This window comes from Penicillium malachiteum (assembly GCF_028827825.1).
Source record: "Penicillium malachiteum strain IBT 17515 chromosome Unknown utg000002l:1.0-8849297.0:1.0-8852440.0, whole genome shotgun sequence".
Lineage (NCBI taxonomy): Eukaryota > Fungi > Ascomycota > Eurotiomycetes > Eurotiales > Aspergillaceae > Penicillium > Penicillium malachiteum.
Window position 1 is genome coordinate 1,637,203 of NW_026643095.1, and position 21,348 is coordinate 1,658,550.

The following is a 21,348-nucleotide window of genomic DNA, read 5'->3' on the forward strand; positions in this document are numbered from 1 at the left end:
TATTTACCAATGCAAATTCTTAGATATCGTATTGTATAATGCTATTATGTACCTGGATCCAGAAACAGCAGCGCTTGGAGTTTCAGACGTGAAACATGTCTGGGATCAAAAATTCGCTTTGCACATTGACGCCAGCGCTCCAACTCCTGCAACAACACCATCGACAATCCTTACTCGATTGGCCTTTGTTTCTCCATATGCCTCTATACAGCCTTGTCGAACCGCCTCTTCCATCCCTGCCATGCCTGCACAGCCCATGCAGATAGCACCAACAGGAGTGGCCGAGTTCTGAAGCAACCTCTTAGTAGCATCAGTGATACGTTGTTTCACTTCTGCGGGCTCTGTTGTATGAAGCTCCACGGCTGTCAATCCAGTCGTTTCGACCCCAGCAAAGCGCGAAGAGCCTTGGGTGTCGCCCAGCATCTTGGAAACGGCTTTGCTAAGCTCCTCTTTCCAGACACTACCAGTAGTCACAATACCAAAGGACTCCTTAACCTGCTCCTTGTGTAGGTCTCCGAGTGTCACAAAATCGAACGCGCTGACCAAAGATAAGGATGCAGTGACACTAGCTTCGAAAATACCCGTGACGTATTTCTTTGGCGATCCTGGATTTTTTGCCTCAAATTCTTGAATATGATGGCGCAGTACCCCCACTAATGGGTGAGCTGAGTAGCATGCCACCAAAAACGCATCAAAGTGCGGTATTTCATCAATGACAGACCAGCAATTGAGGGCTGATTGGGCGGACTCTTCGCCTGAATTGATGCTTTCAATTGGCTGATATGTGTGTCCATCTACAGTGACCGGTCTGTTCGGCGCTGTAAAGTATTCGAATTGTACATCGGTATAGTTGAGCTGATTCAATATCGGCTTGAGGCCATCCGTCATATGTGTGGAGGTATTGGGGTTGATAACCAAAATTCGGCTAGGACTCTTGCTGGGTGTGGACGTTGCCATCGTGACTTCCTGGCGTTGTTCTAGTAGCTGGACCAAAATATTTGAAAGTGAACTCTTTAAAATACGAAATATGTAGAGCCCACTCTGACGCTGCGGTCGGGTCCGGCAAGAAGAAGATTGATTAATGGCTCCCGCCGTTATCTACAATCGGCTCACTCCGCAACCCCTCCCCCGCGCTTCTCCAATTCGAACCTCATTCTGCTACCCGACAACCAATTTTGACAAGCCACAATGCCTCTCATTGCACAGAATCCCTTACCTCGCCTGATCCTTGGGCTGATGACCTTTGGTCCTAACCCGGATAAAGGCGCCCGAATCACCTCCCTCGATGAGTACAAGAAGTGCTTGGACTATTTCCAACAGCAAGGCTTCAATGAGATTGACACAGCTCGTATTTATGTTGGTGGTGAGCAAGAAGCGTGGACAGCGAAGACTGGCTGGAAAGAGCGTGGTTTGACGATTGCTACAAAATGGTACCCCAAATCACCAGGCTTCCATAAGCCAGCTATCCTGCGTGAGAACTTCGAGAAGTCCCTCAAGGAATTGAACACCGACCAGGTGGATATTTTCTACCTGCATGCACCCGATCGCTCTGTTCCTTTCTCGGAGACTCTGGAAGAGGTCAACAAGCTGCACAAGGAGGGCAAATTTATCAACCTCGGCCTGAGCAATTTCACAGCATTTGAACTAGCTGAGATTGTGACACTCTGTGCCGAGCGAGGCTGGGTTCGTCCTACAATCTTCCAAGCTATGTACAATGCCATCAGTATGTAAAACCTCAACTACTACCATATATCAAGAACATACCTAACAATTTCTGTTGATAGCCCGCAACATCGAGACCGAATTGGTCCACGCCTGTCGTCGCTACGGTCTCGACATTGTTATCTACAACCCATTGGCCGGTGGATTGCTATCCGGAAAATACAAGACCAAGGATCTCCCCGCTGATGGACGCTTTGGTGAACACAGTTCCACGGGAGTCCTTTACCGCGGCCGCTACTTCCAGGATTCAACCTTTGAGGCTCTTAGCATCATCGAACCTGTCGTTATAAAACACGGTTTGACAATGGTTGAAACTGCACTCCGCTGGGTTCACCATCACTCGGCCCTTGATTTCGGCAATGGCGGACGTGACGGCATCCTCCTCGGTGTGAGCAGCTTCTCACAGCTGGAGACTAACATTCGGGACGTGCTGAAGGGACCTCTTCCAGAGGAAGTTGTGGAGGCACTCGACCAGGCTTGGATGGTTGCGAAGCCTTATTCTGCAAATTACTGGCACTTGGATTTGAAATACACATACAACACTCACGATTCTCTCTTTAAGCCCAAGGCTTAGGCGAAGAAGCGTGAAATAAAACTAGAGGCGGTTATGATCATAGAATATTGGTATAATATCATGATATATCTTCAAGTTCGAGTTGCTCAGGCTGATAGTGGTAGTAGTAATAGGAGGAGAAACTTGAAACCGAAAAATGGTCGCTCCCAATCATGATGTTTCTTCCCATTTGAATAAAATAATATATATCCCAAGGTTTTCATCCCATATTAGAAACACGTGCATTGCCAAGATCATGATAAACTTCCCAGGTTCCAAGGTTGGAATTACCTGAAATGGTGTATGTAATATCTATGGCTAGTTAACTTTGTTGCACAAGATTATGCATATTGGCCCTGTACTGATTACCGTACGATGGAATTTCCAATAATTGGGACTCTCTGAACTAGATCATCATAGCCTACCACCTGGCATCCATTCCCTGTGCGGGATTGATGCCATAGACCCACATGGGACCTGGGCACTTATCAAGTTATCAGGTGCTTAATCAGGTGCTATTTTGGTCATCCCGTTAGGCCACCTGAGACGATCGCGCTAGTCCCAATATAGTTTAGCGAGTGTCAGGGACGACATCACATAAGCCACATTCCTAAAACGGACTAGGCAATCCAGAGCCATGACGAAGGCGTCCATTCCTCAGGGTTAATCTTGTGCTTGCCTCGTTCTTCAACAAATTCCCCGATTCCGTCTTAACTGTGTTGGACCAAATTTGACCTAGGTTTCGCGTTTGCAAGCGCTTTTTAATCCGTTGCCCCTCCATGTGGTCCCAACCCCTGTACCCTGCTCGTACAATCTACGTGGCCGCTGCCGCATTCAACAACACCAGTCCTTCGGTCGCTTGCGACTCCAATTTTGGGTCGATATCCTTCACAAGTGAAGGCACTTGAGATTAGAACTTCCTTACTTCAGACAACTCATTCATAGTCAGCACTTATTGGATGGGCTGAATATCTCTTTACTCTCTCTACTGTGCATTGGTTTTTATCTGTTATCGTTTTGAAACAAGGGTGAGCTGAGTGATCTCGGGATACTCAAATCATACCCCAGTGCCACAATAAACCTACATCGAGTACCAAGCCAACGCAATTGTGGCTCCGGATAACCTTGAACTTGAAGAGTCGCGGGTGCACGCAGTATCGGACGCCGGGCGTCTTTCCCAGGATTCGGACGACGAAATGACTGTTAACCGTCCCCCATTGCACCGCCCAACGGATGGCCGCTCGCAACAACCTTTACTCAAAGATGACCAACATGGCCGCCCATCAAGGTCAAGTTACGATAATGTTGATGCAGAGGACCGTCCCATGTTGCACCACACCCGCCGCCCTACCATTCGGAGTAAAAGCCCGGAAAACGATGCCGCCCAAGCAACCCGCAAGAAATACTTGATTGCCTCGGGCTTTTTGTTACTAAGCTTGGCTAGCTTTGTCATTCAGACGGAGACTGCCGTGTATATCCAGCATGAGTTGCATTGGGATAAGCCGTATTGCATGCTGTAAGTTTGGAGCCATGGCCATTAAACGTTGTACCCGAGATCTAGTCCCTTTGATCCCTCAGCCACTTCTTTTCACTCTTATCATTTACTCGGACTTGTAATGGCTTATTATATTTCCTCCAATATGCAGCTATATTACCCACGGCTCGTGGATATTGCTCTGGCCGGTCCAGTTGCTTATCCTCCGAATCCAGAAACGCAAGCTTTCATGGGAAGCATTTTGGCGACGTCATGTCTCCCTGCTCCGAAGTACTGCCCAGATGGTAGAAACCCAAGACGTTCATCTCGCCTCTCGTGGCTATCAACATTCAGCAGTTCCATATATGTTGAAGACGACTGCTTTTGTGACCAGTGCACTGACAGTCGCTGGTGGGTCGTGGTACGTGGCTGTTAATTTGACGACAGCCAGCGATTTGACAGCGATTTACAACTGCTCTGCTTTCTTTGCATACGCGTTCTCAATTCCTATTCTGAAAGAGAAACTACGTCTTGACAAGGTCTTTGCTGTCGGTGTGGCAATCATCGGTGTGTTGGTCGTGGCATATGGTGACCGACCAGATAAGAAAGTGTCAAAAGGTGGCACCGCGAAAGAAGATGGTGAAACTCAAAGTCGATTATTGGGTAATATTGTCATTGGCGTTGGTAGCATCCTTTACGGACTCTATGAGGTTTTATACAAACGATATGCTTGCCCTCCAGAGGGCACAAGTCCTGGCCGCGGTACAATCTTCGCCAACACTTTTGGCAGCCTGATTGGTGCATTTACTTTAACAGTTCTATGGATTCCGATTCCTATTTTGCACTATCTGGGCTGGGAGACATTCCGGTTCCCTACCGGCGAGGCGGCCTGGATGCTCCTGATCTCCATATGTGCCAATGCCAGTAAGTTTGTCGTGCACTTCGAAACAATTGGATATTATGCTTACTCTGACCCAGCATTCTCTGGATCTTTCTTGGTTCTCATCTCACTTACTTCCCCGGTTCTCTCGTCAGTTGCTGCGCTTCTGACCATTTTCCTTGTCGCAATAGTCGACTGGTTCCGCACTGGACAACCACTCTCCTTTGCAGCTATCGTAGGAGGCATCCTTATCATGGTTGCATTCTTCCTATTGAGCTGGAGCACATATCGCGAGCTCGCAGAGGAACGGAGGAAACATCTTGAGAATGATCAAGTCGAATCAGAAAGTGACGAATAGATGACAATCATCTGGCGATATACCATATCGCCATTGCCTTGAAGTTTTTTTGTTTGTTTAATTTTAGCGATCTTTCGTGTTTGTCGTTTCTTGTACAGCTATACACCCACTGGCATCTAAGACCCCGGGCAGCTTTGAAACTTGTTTTGGCCAGCGCGGGTCCTTTCCCGTTATTCTCCCCGCACAGCGGTACAAAGTCCGCAACTTGGTTTCAGGCACCCATCCCTTATCATTTGGGATATCAGTGTGCCTATCCGATATACCGATATTCATCCTTTCATCTTGTTTCTGTTTGTTAGAGCATCACATGTTCCTAAATTGGTCCTGATAGATTCTGAAGTATTCCATTTTAGCTGGGCCCCATAGATACAGTTACAACTTTCAAGGTTGAAGGCAATTGCCACATTATGGCACGAAGGCAACCTCATCCTTTTGACCCATTATCTCCGGCAGAGATCTCGCAGGTACATGATCTTACTACATTCTAGCACTGAAGCCAATAATTGTATACGGTGAATTGACTCTTCCAGGCTGCTCATTGTGTCAAAGATGCATTCCCAAACGATGATATAGCCTTCCGAGTAGTGACTCTTTTCGAACCAGCCAAGACTGAGATGATTCCATTCCTGGAAGCTGAACACGCAAAGAAGCCTGGGGCTTCTCCCCCACGGCGAACGGCGTTAGTTCATATCAATTTGAACGGCCTAAGCGATCTCCGGGCATTACACGTGGACTTGAATAGATTGGAAATCATCCATGAGAATGAGCTCCAAGGGCATCACTCTTACCAATATAATACAAAAATGAGAGCCATGGAGAAAGCCTGTCTGGCCGCACCCGAGGTTCAAGCTATGATAAAACTTTTGGAGTTACCGGAAAATGCCGCTGTGAATGTTGAGTGTTGGACGTTTGGAACAGATGGAATGAACGACATGTCCGAAAGAATAATCATGGTTCGTCATCATCACTCAGATTGCCTTTTTAAATCCTACTGATCAATATGACCAGTGTTACCTCTACATGAGTCTGAGCACCCACGTTGACTCTAACCACTATGCCTATCCTTTGGATATCTGTGTGGAAATGCGAGGTGACCGCCGAGTGAAGCGAGTTTTGTCTTTACCACTCGGCGAGAATGATCGCATGAGTCTAGCTGCTGACGATGCAGCTAAAATAAAGCCTTTCGACCGGAGGAAAATACATGGCTCAAGCGAGTACCATCCTGACCTGGTTACAGAACGACGAACGACAACCAAGCCCTACCAGGTTGTTCAGCCTGATGGTTCTTCTTTCCAAACTGATGGGAATCTACTTACCTGGGAGAAATGGCGGTTGAGAGTCGGGTTTAATTTTATGAGTACCTGCATCTGAGAATCGACTAAAGACTGTGTAGTCGCAAGCTAATTGTGCATAGCGAGAGGGATTGACTCTGCACGATATCACCTATGATGGTCGAAGCCTGTTTTATCGCCTGGCTCTCTCTGAGATGTTTGTGCCTTATGGAGATAGTCGCGCGCCGTATCCACGCAAAGCTGCCTTTGATCTGGGGAGTAACGGTGCGGGCGTCAATGCCAATAATCTGAAGCTTGGTGAGTCGTTTCAACCTTATATCATCAAGAGAATTCAAATTCAAAGAGTCATAAGAGCGACCTGTGCTAATAAACGGTTTAAGGCTGTGACTGTTTAGGACACATCAAGTATTTTGATGGATACCACCAGAACATCAATGGTGATCCCATAATTCTTCCAAGTGTCGTCTGTTGCCACGAGATCGACGACGGTATCCTCTGGAAACATACCAACTTCCGCACGAACAATGCCGTTGTGACTCGCTCACGAGTTCTATTCCTGCAAACCATGATCACCGTCGGCAACTATGAGTATATCTTCGCATTCCAGTTTACTCAGGACGCCTCCATCAACTACGAAGTTCGAGCCACCGGTATTCTCTCAACAGCTCCTATTAACCTTGATCAAAACGTCCCATACGGAACCCTCGTTGCACCTGGTGTGATGGCACCATATCACCAACACCTCTTCAGTCTACGAATCGATCCCGCAATAGACGGGCACAAGAACTCTCTGATGGTAGAAGAATCTCATGCGATGCCAATAAACGACCCAGCCGTACACAACCCCTTCGGGATAGGATATACAACTACCCGCTCGATCGTCAAAACTGAATCCCCACTCGACCTCGGCATTGCTAAAGGAAGGGTATTCAAAATCGTGAACGAGCATGTCCTGAATGGAGTAACCGGTGGACCTGTCGGATACAAACTCGTTCCGCAACCTTCACAGATGATATTGGCGCACCCATCTTCCTACCATTTCAAGCCCTCTGAATCCGCCGAACACGCTATTTGGGTAACGCGGTACCATGATGGAGAGCTATACAGTGCCGGAGAGCACACAATGCAGTCGCTCGGTGGGGAAGGCATTGCGTCTTGGATTCGGGATCGTACTGAGCCTCTGAGTGTGCGTAATGAAGATCTGGTCGTTTGGCATACGTTTGGCACGACCCATAATCCTCGTGTGGAGGATTGGCCTGTCATGCCGGTGGAGAAGATGATGGTTTCGCTTAAGCCGGTGAATTTCTTTTCTGGTAATCCGGCGCTTGATGTGGCGGTTAGTACGCAGGTGAATAATCAAAGTGTGTTGGTTGAGGAGAAGAGAGGTGTAGAAGCAGAAATCTCCGGGGAGTGCTGTCCTAGACTTTGAGAATTTTTGATGGCTGAGGCATTCAATGTTCTATTGGGACATTCAGCGAACATATTAAGTTGAACCTAGTAGTATACTCTCTACGGAGTTGTCTACACAATACCAAGAACTCAGAGTTTTGATTTACTTTCCTCTTCTCCTCACATTTCTATCTATTGACAAAACCTCACAATGAGTAAATGTCAATGACCCGTGTCAAGGCTTCTAGGTATTACCTTGATATGCTCGACGCGTTCAATCACTACCCAGGCTCTGGTATCAAGGCAGCTTCTAAATAACCACTGGCATTCCCTCATGATCTGATTAATTTTCCTCCCACCCCTCTCTTCCCCTTCTTAACAGTGCAAGCCGTGGCACAACCTGCAGGGTTCACACCGCACATAAGGAGGCTCCAATTACATCAAGGTTCCATGCAACACACAACAGACTACATGCAGGTGGCGGCACAATCTGCAGGGACCACGAAGAGCAGTGGAGAGGAGGCTCTGGATGGATACGATCTTCATGCTTATGCTCGAGGTCTCATGCTACGTTGAATATTCTTAAATCCTGATTTCCTGTGGATCTACACAAGGATCTGACAGTGACTCGGATTCATCTGCAGAATATTTATTCTATGTCGCATTCGACTTTACTATGTCACGATCATGATGCTATCATGATTCGCTTCTCCAACTTGAATGCTTCAAGTTGATCAGTATCTTGAGTGAAGTTCTGCACTTGAATGCTCAACTTGAAGATACAATACCAACCTGGGGTTCCGGTTCATACAACCAGAATATTGAACTTGAATATTTCAATGGTTCTCCCGATGTCTTAATGTGATCCTGTCACATTACGGTAAATAGGAATATGAATTTGGTCTTGGAGATAATATTCAGCTGGGCGCAAGGGGTGGAAGTACGGACCCGAGAACTAACGACCTCAAGTGCGACATCATGATGAATAAACTTCAACGTTTCCCATTTTCACATTCCGAAAACCACGAGAGGTTCCACCAGTTGACTGAAATGCTCGGGGAGCCCGAGAGTTTATTCACGAACCCGAACCCTTCCAATACCTGACTCAATTATTGGAACTGAACAGGGATTTAACAGGGATTAACTGCGCCATATTTGATATCAGGAGTTATGGTCCCTGGATCCCTCAGAGTCCCAAAAACTTGGTTCACCTTGTTGGCGGTTGCGACCGCGCAGTCTTTTACTTGGACAGTACGGTCCACTTCTCCCTTCTCCACTTGGTCATGGCCCCAGATGTGCCATGGGAACTACTCTTTTAGGGCTCTCGGCATCTCGGAAGAGAGGAACGGAAGAGAGGAACCAAGGAGAGATGACCAAAAAACTAAACCGGGGCGAGAAAGATAGACCGATTGGCATCTCGGCCACGAATAACTTCGCACTCCGTTCTCCATACACGGATGTGTTTTATTACGGTGTTTAGCCATGGTCAAAATGTATGACGAGGCCGTTCTGCGGGCTTATTTGGAGTGGCGATTGCACTATTGGCCGCGAATCACAATCCACGCCTGCCATACGCGTACGGAGTCCTTGTATTGACAATTTCAGGCTCCGGAACTTCCGATCTGAATGTGGCTTATTCGCCTGTCAAAAAAAAGGTACTTCGGAGTACCTATTGCAACCCAACGTGATCTCCAAGGTTATGGCGGAAGTTGAAGTCTGACGGAAGAGCAATGTAACTCGATGCATTTTTAAACCATACAGACCCCGGCGTTTGGATCAATCTATTGAATTGATTTATAAACTGCAACCTGGATCACCCCCGTTGCCGCCCCAATTGGCATCATGACGATCAGCCCCACGCGTGCACCTTTTCGAACGGACGAATCCACATGCACTTTGCATGCAAGACGGCCCGCTGATTGGGTCTCGATATGAAATTGACGCTAGGGGTTAAGAGAAACGAGACCTCGGGAAAAGAGGTGTTTCAATTACCCTGCGCACGCCAGGAGAAGTTCCAAGTCTTAACATGTTCAGCTGGGTACTTTTGGTCTTAGCACCCGCGTCATCCCTGGACCAATAGACCGCTTCGACCTCGCGCTATTCCATTAATTCACTATTTATATCCGATCTCATTGCGCCAAGACCCACGGGGTGGATTAAAGCAATCTCCCGGACAGCGGTGTCCTCCACTTTTGACTCCATAGTTGGGTCTGTAATTGTTCAATGTTGAGAAAGACATTTTATGTATGGAGTATGAAGTACGGAGTAAGATGATCAAGATGATCAAGATCTGCGTGTAATGAGTATGTAATTAGCAAAATTAAACAAGTATTTGACTAAATTAGGTAGTTCAGAAGTTGAAGAAGATCATTGGTCTATACTAAATATCCGCCAGTTGACTCTTGCAGGTTTTAGTGTAGATTTTGGATACGACCACGCAATCTGTCTCCTTTTGACTTGCAGTTCTCCCCCAGCGTGGCGAGGCACCATAGACCCACTCGAGTCAAGCGAAATTTGCTTGCCAAGTGATCCTGGCTTTAGACTCATTGGTGCCTGCAAGCCCACTTTTTCTCCGGATGAATACGTTCATTCATTGGTGCGGCCTTGAGACCCCAGGATCCTCTTGATGCCTGTAACAGGCACCGTTCCGGGCCCCACGAACTACTCTCGTAACCTGGTGGCAACCAAAGTCATGACGTTCACTACTCCCGATCATCCCGAATGGTTGAAGGATTTGATTTTCGATCTGAGATTGGCTCCATAATTCCACAGTAGGGGAGGGTTTCTTGGTTCTTCCAGGGTCTGAAAATCCCCTATATTCTATGAAGAAATCAAACATACAGTAAGGTACCTAGGTAAAGTAAAAAGGCACTCTTCTGGACTAATCTCCATCTGCATGAAAGAAAACTTTCTTTTTGTATCTGAGGTTGTACTCATAAAAACTGACGGGTCATGGGGATATTAGTCCTTTCCAGCCGAGTCAAGGGAGATTTCCACCCTGGTCGCCCTATTTTGCCCTGGTTTAAGCACACCCCCGTATCTATGGTAGATTTTGGGGGAATTAAGATAAAATTTAGATTATATCCTCAATCATGATTCCACACATTCTTCTTATCTCAATTCCATTATTTGATTTCTCAATAAGTAAATGAACAATTCGAAGTAATCTCTCCCTTAACCCTTCTAAGTTAATTGGTCCGCGGTTCGGATGCAACGGGTAATTACCGTATGGTTACAGTACACCCGGCTTAACCTCTCCCCTCTTCTCCTGTTGTTATTCCTCTCTTTGCCCATCTTTTCAACGACTCTCCTTCTCCCTCACTCCTCCCTGGCCTTCGTCGTGGCCGTCCGCTCCTTATTCTCATCCTTGAGACCCTTTTCTGCGCCATCACCTCCAACTTTTTTTCAACTTTCCCCGACTTCGATTCTGCCTGGTGCGGAAGATTCAAATGATCTTTGTTCGAGGTTGTTAAGACTGACCTCCAGATTCTTTGCGACTGTCTCTTCACTTCAGGGAAGTTAAGACAGTCTGGGGGTCTCTTTGTCCTGGATCTTTTTGACTTGATTCTTCCTTTCTTGTGGTCCTTTTTTTAACTTCAATTTTTTTATCTTTTTTTTCTGTCGGATATCTTTTCTTGCGCAGCATTGATGGCTTCGATTTCTTTCCCCCCGCAATCTCGTCCGGGGTTTCCTCAACATTTCGATTCAGCGCTTGCCGATCCGGAGCATAACCGTCGTCTGACAATGCCTCCGTTGCCAAACCCACCATTTGTGTTCCCGGCTCGAGATCCGGATGCTTCAGTCTCCAGCCCGGCAGAGACAGAACGCCGAACGCCTCCGGCTTTGCCGGCCTTTTCGTTTAACCCGGGAGCCGATCAGTCTTTACAACCAACACCGCCAGCACATGTACCAAGCCGACCAGGTGGACATCGTCGACGACCGAGTGAATTTGTTGGGGATAATCAGTTGGTGACACCAGCATCAGGGGATGCGGATAAGCGGGAAGAACCGACGACTTCGACACAGCCGAGTGCTCCAACACCTGGTCCCCCAAGAGGTCCAGGACGACGCCATCATGCTCATCGTCGCTCTCAAGCAGTTTCCGGAGTCGATATGCTCGCCATTCAAAAAGCTCTTGCGACCAACCCAGGGGCCGGGAGTGCGCCAAATACGCCGGGTGATCCATTGTTAGATAAGGGACGTGAAGATATCTCTAGACCACTTTCCTACTCAGCTGGAAGTCTCGGTCGTCCAACACCTCCTGCATCTCCTCAATTTCCGCCTTCGTCTTCTATTCCACCAGTTCCACCAATTCCCGCTTCCATTCATCTCGAATCGGCTCCGATTAACGATAATCTCGATAACGGCCGACCTGTCTCTGCAGTCTTTCACGAGACGCCTGAAAGCCCTGCAACTGCTCAATTCCAACACCCGCAGATTCCAACACCCCCAGCAGAGACGAGATCGCCACACCATCGCAAATCGAAGCCTCGACCGAAGACTGCGGATGCGTCTTTAGCTTTCGATTTCATGCAAGCCCAGAACACACCGGATGTGCCTAATGTCAAACGCTCCAAGTCAACGGGGCATCCTCGCTCGGGTAAGAGCAAATCAGTTGCAGATGTTACTGCTACGCTAGCAAACGCGACCCACGAAGGTGACGATGCTCACTCGACCGACACTTCTCGACCTTCTGGCACTTACTCTGATGATGGATCCGAAGCGTCGATTGACATCGACCATGAGTACGACAGCTCTTCACCTAAGAAGTCATCTAAATCCAAAAAGAAGCAGAAGCGTGTCCGTTCGTGGGCTGGTGCCATCCTGACTCGCAAGGGAAAGCGCCATGATAAGCATGAAGGTGAAAATCTTGAAGTTCCAGCGAAGGAGAAGTGCAAGGAGAAGGCACGAAAGCTGCCGCCTGCCTTGACACCTCCAACTCTTACACGCACCAATTCGGAGGCTGGCTCGGTTATGGAGGTCGATTTTGATAATGACGACGTTCTGGTGATCCGAACGCCTACAAATCCCGAAGGACCTGTGTCAGATGCCGATAAGGGACAAGATGATCGCCTTATTCCTCCCGTTCCTTCTCTTGAGACATCGTGGAAGCCGAGAAGCTTCTATGAGCAAACAGCACAGGATGATGTCCTCAGCAGTCCCATCATTGATCTTGATGCTGCTCTTGGTCCATTCAATACCCCTGATATGCGGCCTTCTCGGGGAAACCTGAGCAAATTTACCGTGGCAACACAGCGCATGTACAGCGGTGGCCGACGAGGCGAGTTTGTTGGTCCGGAGATGCGGTACCACCGTCGCACTGAAAGTGCTCCAGTCATGCAGCCCTTTGATCGCAGCATCCTCACTGCAATCCGTTTGGGAGGAAATGGGTCGGAAACTCCAGATGTTTTTGATGAGGAAGAAGAGGATGAATTTTTGGCTGCGAACCAGTCCCCCAGGAATGAGCGAGCGCCTCCTTTCGAGACTCCAGTTGAAATCCCTGTCACTCAACCTCAACCTCAAGCCCCTGCAGATGTTGAGAAGTCAACAGAGTCTATCAAGAGCGCCAATAGTGTCGAAACACTAACCGGAGCGCCTGAACCACAGCCCGAGGGTCTTGGAATCCAGTCGACTGAAGAATCTGTCAATACGGAGGAAGCTCCTATTGCTATTGAACATGACACCACTGATTCTATTCAACACCTCGATAACCCGTTCTCTGCACCATTCTCTGTGCCGCCCCGCGACTCCTCAGAGAATTTCCAGTCGGAGGATATTGGCCCCAAACAACTGGACCCTCCCAGTCCCGATATGTCCCCTCGCTACCTGGCTGTTGATAAGCGACCATCTACGTCCCCCAACCAGCTACTGCCCAGCATCCCGCCTTTTTCACTTTCAGCCGGTGTTTCGCCCTCGGAATCTTCATTCCCGTCGCCAGATGGGCCACGATTCTCTGATCGCAACTTCTCAAGTCATTCTTACCACCATCTGCCTTCTGATTATCCATATGCCTCAGTGGAAGATGTTCCATCTTTGACTAGCAGCGCATCCACCATGACCACTGCCCACCGATTCTCTGCGACATTCTTCCCTCGCGGTCGTCTTTCAACTGACCGAGCTGCATCTTTCTCGGCAGCTGTGAACCGTCGTAGCAGCCAGGCAAACTCTTCCAAAAGGTCTAGCCTGGCTAGCTTGTCCAAGTTGGTCGGTGGCCAGCATTCGGAGCGAAGCAAACTCCACCAGGAAGAGAAGCCTCCAGGAGAAGGCTACGACAACTCCAAGAAAAAGAGTCGTCGCATCAGTCGCCTGATGCATTTCTGGAAAGGTAAAGACAAGGAGAGGACTATCACCGAGCCGTCCATCCCTGAACGGCCGGTATAAGTCCAATCTAGGATCTTCATGCATTTGACTTTTGATTTCATGGCGCACATATCTCGGCATAGCGATATCCATCTTCTTCCCATCGCATCTTTTCTTCCCCCTTTTATCGCTCATATCGCTTGAAGCTTCTCTTTCTTTAACCGGAATGTACATATTTGACTCCGGGCTCTTCTTTCCCTTCTCATTCTCTTCGTGTGGATTTTTTTGTTGTTCTTTTTAACTTGTCATACTTCCTGCTGTTCGTTCGGCGGTCATTTTACCTTTTTCATCTTTATTTCTCAGTCTCCCTTGAGACTACATTACGAATTTCTTTACTCCCAGACGACGGTCAGTCTATGTCTGAGTACGATGAACTGTCGCTTCTGCTGTCTATCGTTTATGTACCGGTGTGATTAACACCCGGCTTGATTTTCTCTACGATCGTTGTCCTCTCTTTGGACCATCTCTTTTTTGCCTTATTCTTCTTCCATTTATTGAGGTTGATGGCCTCGGAATACTATTTTCAACCCTTCATTCTGGGTCATTTTTTCATACGCACACTTTCCTTCCAAAGTTTCCTTATTTCTTATGCAATAGTTGGAGTGGGCGTGTATCTATTGGCGTGGCAATTTGATTTTAGATAAGCTACGATAAGCCTAAAAAAAGTTGGTTTCATCCAATGCCCCGCATAAGGATCCTAAATCCATAATTTTCATCTCATATATTTTTTCAAATATAAAACACAAAAATGCCAGGCTTTCGACAAGGGAATCGTCGAGCTGATCGGGATACATTCGATAGACCCAAATCCAAACCTCAACAACGTCCCCGTCAAAAACAACCTGAACGCAAACAACCTACCGAATCGCAACCCCAACCCCAAACTCCATCCCAAGATGCAGACAGTCCAATCGACTTCTCAACCCCTATTCCACTCTCTCTCCAGCAACTCCTCCTCGATGTCTTTAAGACCGCTCTTCTCACTCAATCCAAACCCACCCAATCCTCAATCCCTGCTACCGATGGTGCCGCCGACTCCGAGGAACCCGCACCACTCGACATCAAGTCCCTGATTCAGACGATTAAATCTCATCTTTACCAGCGAGACTTCGATGCCGCGTTTACAGACGCTGATAGCGACCTGTTACGCGCTTATGCGCTGCGATGGAGTGCATCACGAGCATTGGGATATGCGGGAATATTCAAGGGTGTGCTCGGTTGGATGCGTAATGGAGATGAATCCAGCGTAAAACCCCTTTGTAAGATGGAGGAAATTTCCAACACAAGAGTTGTTTGTCTTGGTGGTGGTGCTGGTGCGGAGATTGTTGCTCTGGCTGGTGTGTGGAGAGATTTGGGATTGGATGGAATTGATATGGATTCGTTAAGTAAGAGTACTGCAGAAGTATCTCTTTCGGATGCAAAGATCGAATCTGGAGAGGGCGAAGATCAGATCAATGATGCTGAGAAGACTACTACGGAAGTAGAGACACAGAGTCAGTCATCATCCAGAAGCCTTTCCGTCGCTGCTGTTGATATTGCGGATTGGTCTAGCGTTGTCGAGAGGTTGTCGAAGACGATCATCTCGAACGATGTACCATTCCCTCTTACATCGAGACATAAGCCTCCTCTTTTGGCGCGAAGTGAAGCTTTGGACGTTTCGTTTCGTCGGGCTGATCTGCTCGCTCTTGGTGAGCAGGAGTTGAAGGATGTTGTTCTTGGTGAAACTGCCCAAGAGTCTTCCTCTCTCCTGGTTACGCTCATGTTCACGCTCAATGAGCTTTTCTCTACCTCCATGCCCAAGGCCACGGGCTTTTTGCTTCGTTTGACGGAGATTCTCTCCCCTGGTGCTATTTTACTCGTTGTTGATAGCCCTGGAAGTTACTCCAGTGTCAAACTTGGTAAGAACAAAGAGGGCGAGGCACAGGAGAGGAAGTATCCAATGAAGTTTTTGTTGGATCATGCGCTCACCTCTGTGGCTGGGGGTAAATGGGAGAGAGTTTATACACAGGACTCCAAGTGGTGGAGACGAGAGGCAGCACGGTTGCGGTATGAAGTTGGTGAGGGTGCTGGGTTGGAGGATATGCGGTTCCAACTTCATATATACCAGCGGATTTAAAAGAAACATATACATATAGCATGGGAGAAAAGTACATTGAATATTTAATGAATTTATGGCATTTGGGAGCAAGTTCCGATATGGAGTAGAGGTATTCGTATTGCTACAGGTCAGAAAAAAAAGAACTAGACAACGTTTCGCCATCAAGTTCGCGCCATGGGATCAAGCATTGCCGAGCTGGCGCATCAAACACGGCATGCGATTAAATGATACAAAAAAAATCCGAGACCGGGGCCTCAAACACTCCCGATCTCATATCCTTCCAAACTTCTCTTAATTCCGCAATCCAAGCAAGAGGCTAGTGCTCTTACCACCGTCCTTACCCTCACCACCAGGCAGATATGTGACATTGGGGTTGCTGGAAAGAGTCTGAGCAATCTCGCGGCTAGCTTCGATACGACGAATCTCGATCAGGCCACTTCCGGCCTTGGCAACAGCCTTGGAAATGATATCGGCAGACTCGGCCTCACCCTCCGCACGGATAACGCTAGCCTGACGCTCCTGCTCAGCACGCTCAACGATGAATCGTGCCCGCTCGGCATCCTGTTGGGCGATCTGCTTCTGCTCGACGGCACGGGTGAACTCCTTTCCGAAGGTCATGTGGGTGATGGAGACGTCCTCCAGGGCGATGTTAAACTGCGCAGCACGCTTAAGAAGATCTGTGCGAATACGGTTGGAGACGGCTTCACGCTGGGTGATGAGCTCGGCGGCGTCGAACTGGGCGACGATAGCTTTGAGGACTTCGTTTCCAATGGAGGGGAGAACACGCTCATCGTAATCGGTACCGTAGGACTATCAATAAGAAAAAGTAAATGGGTTAGCTTCTAGGATATCTGGCTGAATGGAGTAGCACTGAGATGCTGAGCTTGTTCTTACCTGGTAGATTTGCGGCAGTCTCGGCACTTCCGGACGGTGCAGCACGCGCAGCGTCAAGCTGACCATCTGAAGATCCTTGGAACCGGTTGTTGTGGAGATGTTGCGAGGCTTTGTGCGCACATCGTAGACGATTGCCCGCTGCAACCATGGGATCAAGAAGTGTGTTCCCTCATTGACGACCTGCTCCTGCACACCAGACAACCGATCGAAGATGACGGCTCGTGTTCCACCCTTGACATCGTAGATGGACGCGTTGAACAGCAGAACACCGGCTGCGGCGGGACCCGCCAGTCGGTAAAGATTGTAGAGGGCGTTGGCCATGGTTGTGTGTGGAAGATTGAGGGGATGGATGGAGTCGAGGTCGTTCAAGAAACAGTGTAGTTGATGATGTCGGGCTTTTCCCTCCCAATTGGGTTTAGCGTGGACTGGGCCAACCTCGTTCCCGAACTTCGATCGTCTTTTCCCTTCCCTTGCCCTGTCCTGATCAACTTTCCTCTCCCCTCTCTATACCCTAACTTATTTCTTTCAGTTTATTCTGTCACAATGGGTGGTCACTCCGCTGATCCTAAGACCGGCCAGTGAGTTTTATCCCGTCCCGTTGTCTATTGAAGGTTGGGGGAAGGTGTCCGGTCGCACCCGCGAGATTGGATTACCCGAGGAGTGCATGAGACAGTTGCTTCCTCTCAGTCTTCAATTGGTTCTTGTATACGAACTGAATCGATATGCTGACAATTTCATTACAGCTACATTGGCAGCTGGGGTAAATTTGGTACGTGGACGATATGCCTTGAACTTCCGAATGCCGCACGCCGGACATCCCACGACCACTTGGGATCATCAATTCTCGACAACAAACGGCTGCGATGAATCATTGAGATATGGAACTACGACAGGAGGACAAAAATACTAATATATCACCTATCTATAGGTTGCCCTACCCCCCAGCGCATTGCCACTTACGCCCTCTCCCCTAACCGTCAGCGCCCCTTCGCCGGTGCTTTCAACGCTGCCATCTTCAACACCTTCCGTCGTTTCCGCCACCAGGTTCTCTACGTTGTTCCTCCCTTCGTTGTTGCCTACGCCGCCATGAACTGGGCTGTTGAGCGGTAAGATCTAGCCCTTAAGAAGATTCAATATCCGATCTGAGCCTTTTACTGACGGGTGTCTCCTTATAGCAACGAGTACCTGAACTCCAAGCCCGGTCGTCTGCTTGAGAGTGGCAGTGATGAGTAAATGCTCTTCTAATCAAGGAATTGGAATTGCATGTCATTTTATCTATTATCTTTTCACGTTTGGGGTTATACCGGAGTGCACACGCCCATGCGCTGCGTGGCTGTATCAATTGTACAGTAAACTAGAAAGCAATCGACCATAATTGGTTTTCCTATGTCTTAAGACCTTTAAAGATTTTTGTTTATTCATATCTAGTAAATATAGAGTATTATATGACTTTGATCTAAATATGGTGGTGGGTGATCCGAGTCAGCGTCATTTGGGGGATCATCATTGGCTCATTGGCTTAAAATCCCTTAATTTAGACCCATGAACTCCATACTGTAGCTTAGAGCTAAGGGACCAGCTTACTAGTAAGATCCAAACCCATCAACTTCTATATAATCTTATAAATCAACCCATATCAACATAATTATCAACTCAATTGAATTTAGTTTATGTAAAATCCCGATTAATCTCTTGGCTGATAGTGTATAGTTTCCCTTAATGGTTGATAGTTGGTGGCTCAAAGTCCCCACTTGCAAACAGTGAAAATTCGCCCAAAACAGCCAAACTTCCGCCATTAACTTTTCTTCCTCGTATGCTTCGTTCTCTTCTTCTTCCTTTTCGTTCACTCAGACCTTTCTCAATTTCAACTCGTCTTTCTCTACCTTTCACAATGAGCGACATCACTCACCCTACCATTCAGGGTATCTTATTCTCCCTCTTTTTCTGTTCCCGATACCCCGCCATACTCATCCCACCTTGCCCCTCAATTGACACATCCCGATGAATTTCCATCACGCTAACCCCACCTCTTACCTATAGATGGCTGGTTCTCCGAGCAGTCCGGCATGTGGCCCGGTCAGGCTATGAACCTCAAGGTTAACCAGATCCTGCACCACGAGAAGTCCAAGTACCAGGATGTCTTGGTTTTCGAGAGCAGCGACTACGGCACTGTCCTCGTCCTGGACAACGTTATCCAGTGCACCGAGCGTGATGAGTTCTCCTACCAGGAGATGATCACCCACCTGGCCATGAACTCTCACCCTAACCCCAAGAAGGTTCTTGTCATTGGTGGCGGTGACGGTGGTGTCCTCCGTGAGGTTGTCAAGCACGAGACTGTCGAGGAGGCCGTCCTGTGTGACATCGATGAGGCCGTCATCCGTGTCTCCAAGAAGTACCTTCCTGGCATGAGCATCGGCTTCCAGCACCCCAACGCTAAGACCCACGTCGGTGATGGCTTTGAGTTCCTCAAGAGCCACAAGAACGAGTTCGATGTTATCATCACTGACAGCTCTGACCCCGAGGGCCCTGCCGAGAGCCTTTTCCAGAAGCCTTACTTTGAGCTTCTCCGCGATGCCCTGCGTGACGGAGGTGTCATCACCACCCAAGGTTGTTCGTCGCCTTTCATTTGTCTCATTTGTCTTTTATTCTTGATCCACTTACTCTCTCTCTCCTTTGTATCATTTTTTTCTGTATCTCTTTTTTTTCTAACTATGTCTCCCTCCCCTTCACTGTTTTTCTTGTGTTTTATTTTCTTTCCTCAATTGAGACATTCGAACCAAATCTTGGTTACGAAGACAAAATCAAAAGAATATTGGCTAACATTTTCCGCACTACACCGCAACCAACCCGCTTTACGGGCTCGGTTTTGCGGGGCTGTGCTTTACTCCAACAGCTGAGAACCAATGGCTTCACCTTCCCCTGATCGCCGACCTCAAGAAGTCCTGCAGCGAGGTCTTCCCTGTCGCCGAGTACGCCTACACCACCATCCCCACCTACCCCTCCGGCCAGATCGGCTTCATGGTCTGCTGCAAGGACGCCACCCGCAACGTCAAGGAGCCCCTTCGCTCCTGGACTCGCGAGGAGGAGGAGCGTCACTGCCGCTACTACAATGCCGACATCCACCGTGCCAGCTTTGTGCTGCCCAACTTCGCTCGCAAGGCCCTTGCTTAAGTGGTTTAGTCTGTGGATTAAATCTTTTCTTTTCTATAGCATGGGATTAGCACGATGGGATGATAAAAGTATGGAGGAATTATGAATTATATCATGATGAATGAACTCGTTCTGGATATTCTTGTGCTTCGTAGTGGTTTTGTAATAACGACTGGCTTTGAATTAGTATACATACTAATTCAACATGAATATTGAAATTATGGATTATATCCATGGATCTACATAGCGTATTCAATGTTTCTAACACCAATTACTACTTGGTTCAGCTATGTACTACATGTACTGCATCCATAGCCTGTAGGTACATCCATCAATCCATGTACTACTGGCATTCAGTTTGAAGTTAGTATGTAGGCGCCCCTTCAGATGTTCATCCGCACGGCTGGACCTGTGCTTCCACCTAGGCGGAGTATTTGATAGAGTATTTGATAAGTACATACTAAATATTCACCAGAGGCTGGAGTCATGTCTTCAAATTTTCAATATTCCATCATGAACTTGAATGACTCGGATCTGAGCCCACGTGGAGGTAGACGTTTTATCATTCTGAGGCAACCATGCAAATGCATCAATGCTATTGGCCTTGTCAGTAGCCAAATAGTAGACCTGCATTTTCATGCATCCAATATTCGAGTTCCGGCGTAACAGCCTCAGCTGAATACACAGGGAATAGACAAGAAACGTATTCGTTCAGCCTGACCCGGAGCCGCAATCAATAGCTAGGTTGACAGACCAAAGCTTATGAAATTGAGACATTACCTGCTGCGAGCCAATAGTCATATGTTAAATATGTTGAACTGGGGCATCAGGAGTGAACATACGGTGCTCATCCCATGTTTCAGCAGTCTGAATGTGGCACAGAACCTGGGAAGGGGAAGGGGAAGGGGAAGCGCGTGGCGTGGCGAAAACACGTACTTAGTAGCACAGCTCATTCAAACTTACTATAGTAGCACTTGAATATAAAAGAGCCTCCATAGCCTTGATAATACTCGACTGATAATGAGGAATTTCGCTATTCACGAATTGTTCCTCAAGTACTACTATAGTCACGGTGCTACTTGTGAGTAATTTAAAAATGTTACCCTATACTCGTAGGTACAACCCGTATGTACCTCGTCGCAACATTCAGCAAAACGACAAATATGATCGAACCAGGA

At 47.8% G+C, this 21,348-nt stretch overlaps 9 protein-coding genes across 9 annotated transcripts; 7 read left to right on the plus strand and 2 right to left on the minus strand.

Annotated features, from left to right (window-relative positions):
• Positions 1-105: 105 nt before the first annotated feature.
• Positions 106-957, minus strand: N7483_003661 (aspartate/glutamate racemase family protein; the record flags this gene model as incomplete). The annotated part of the gene is made up of 1 exon (XM_057087098.1): positions 106-957. The coding sequence occupies one exon, from the start codon at positions 955-957 to the stop codon at positions 106-108; it is 852 nt and encodes a 283-aa protein (XP_056946927.1).
• Positions 958-1,188: 231 nt separating this feature from the next.
• On the plus strand, positions 1,189-2,296 carry N7483_003662 (aldo/keto reductase family protein; the record flags this gene model as incomplete). The annotated part of the gene is made up of 2 exons (XM_057087099.1): positions 1,189-1,723; positions 1,785-2,296. The coding sequence occupies 2 exons, from the start codon at positions 1,189-1,191 to the stop codon at positions 2,294-2,296; spliced, it is 1,047 nt and encodes a 348-aa protein (XP_056946928.1).
• A 1,175-nt stretch (positions 2,297-3,471) lies between these two features.
• N7483_003663 (DMT family transporter) lies at positions 3,472-4,987 on the plus strand (the record flags this gene model as incomplete). The annotated part of the gene is made up of 2 exons (XM_057087100.1): positions 3,472-3,791; positions 3,922-4,987. 2 exons carry the CDS (start codon positions 3,472-3,474, stop codon positions 4,985-4,987), a joined length of 1,386 nt encoding a protein of 461 aa, XP_056946929.1.
• A 407-nt stretch (positions 4,988-5,394) lies between these two features.
• N7483_003664 (amine oxidase) lies at positions 5,395-7,708 on the plus strand (the record flags this gene model as incomplete). Its single annotated transcript, XM_057087101.1, has 5 exons — positions 5,395-5,451; positions 5,518-5,940; positions 5,996-6,325; positions 6,402-6,576; positions 6,660-7,708. 5 exons carry the CDS (start codon positions 5,395-5,397, stop codon positions 7,706-7,708), a joined length of 2,034 nt encoding a protein of 677 aa, XP_056946930.1.
• Positions 7,709-11,316: 3,608 nt separating this feature from the next.
• N7483_003665 (putative cell wall proline rich protein) lies at positions 11,317-14,049 on the plus strand (the record flags this gene model as incomplete). Its single annotated transcript, XM_057087102.1, has 1 exon — positions 11,317-14,049. One exon carries the CDS (start codon positions 11,317-11,319, stop codon positions 14,047-14,049), a length of 2,733 nt encoding a protein of 910 aa, XP_056946931.1.
• Positions 14,050-14,776: 727 nt separating this feature from the next.
• N7483_003666 (25S rRNA (uracil2843-N3)-methyltransferase) lies at positions 14,777-16,144 on the plus strand (the record flags this gene model as incomplete). The annotated part of the gene is made up of 1 exon (XM_057087103.1): positions 14,777-16,144. One exon carries the CDS (start codon positions 14,777-14,779, stop codon positions 16,142-16,144), a length of 1,368 nt encoding a protein of 455 aa, XP_056946932.1.
• A 273-nt stretch (positions 16,145-16,417) lies between these two features.
• On the minus strand, positions 16,418-17,341 carry phb1 (prohibitin subunit PHB1; the record flags this gene model as incomplete). Its single annotated transcript, XM_057087104.1, has 2 exons — positions 16,418-16,936; positions 17,021-17,341. The coding sequence occupies 2 exons, from the start codon at positions 17,339-17,341 to the stop codon at positions 16,418-16,420; spliced, it is 840 nt and encodes a 279-aa protein (XP_056946933.1).
• Positions 17,342-17,563: 222 nt separating this feature from the next.
• Positions 17,564-18,253, plus strand: N7483_003668 (ubiquinol--cytochrome-c reductase subunit 8; the record flags this gene model as incomplete). Its single annotated transcript, XM_057087105.1, has 4 exons — positions 17,564-17,598; positions 17,764-17,789; positions 17,949-18,126; positions 18,196-18,253. 4 exons carry the CDS (start codon positions 17,564-17,566, stop codon positions 18,251-18,253), a joined length of 297 nt encoding a protein of 98 aa, XP_056946934.1.
• Positions 18,254-18,911: 658 nt separating this feature from the next.
• On the plus strand, positions 18,912-20,191 carry N7483_003669 (spermidine synthase; the record flags this gene model as incomplete). Its single annotated transcript, XM_057087106.1, has 3 exons — positions 18,912-18,942; positions 19,061-19,630; positions 19,914-20,191. 3 exons carry the CDS (start codon positions 18,912-18,914, stop codon positions 20,189-20,191), a joined length of 879 nt encoding a protein of 292 aa, XP_056946935.1.
• Positions 20,192-21,348: the final 1,157 nt, after the last annotated feature.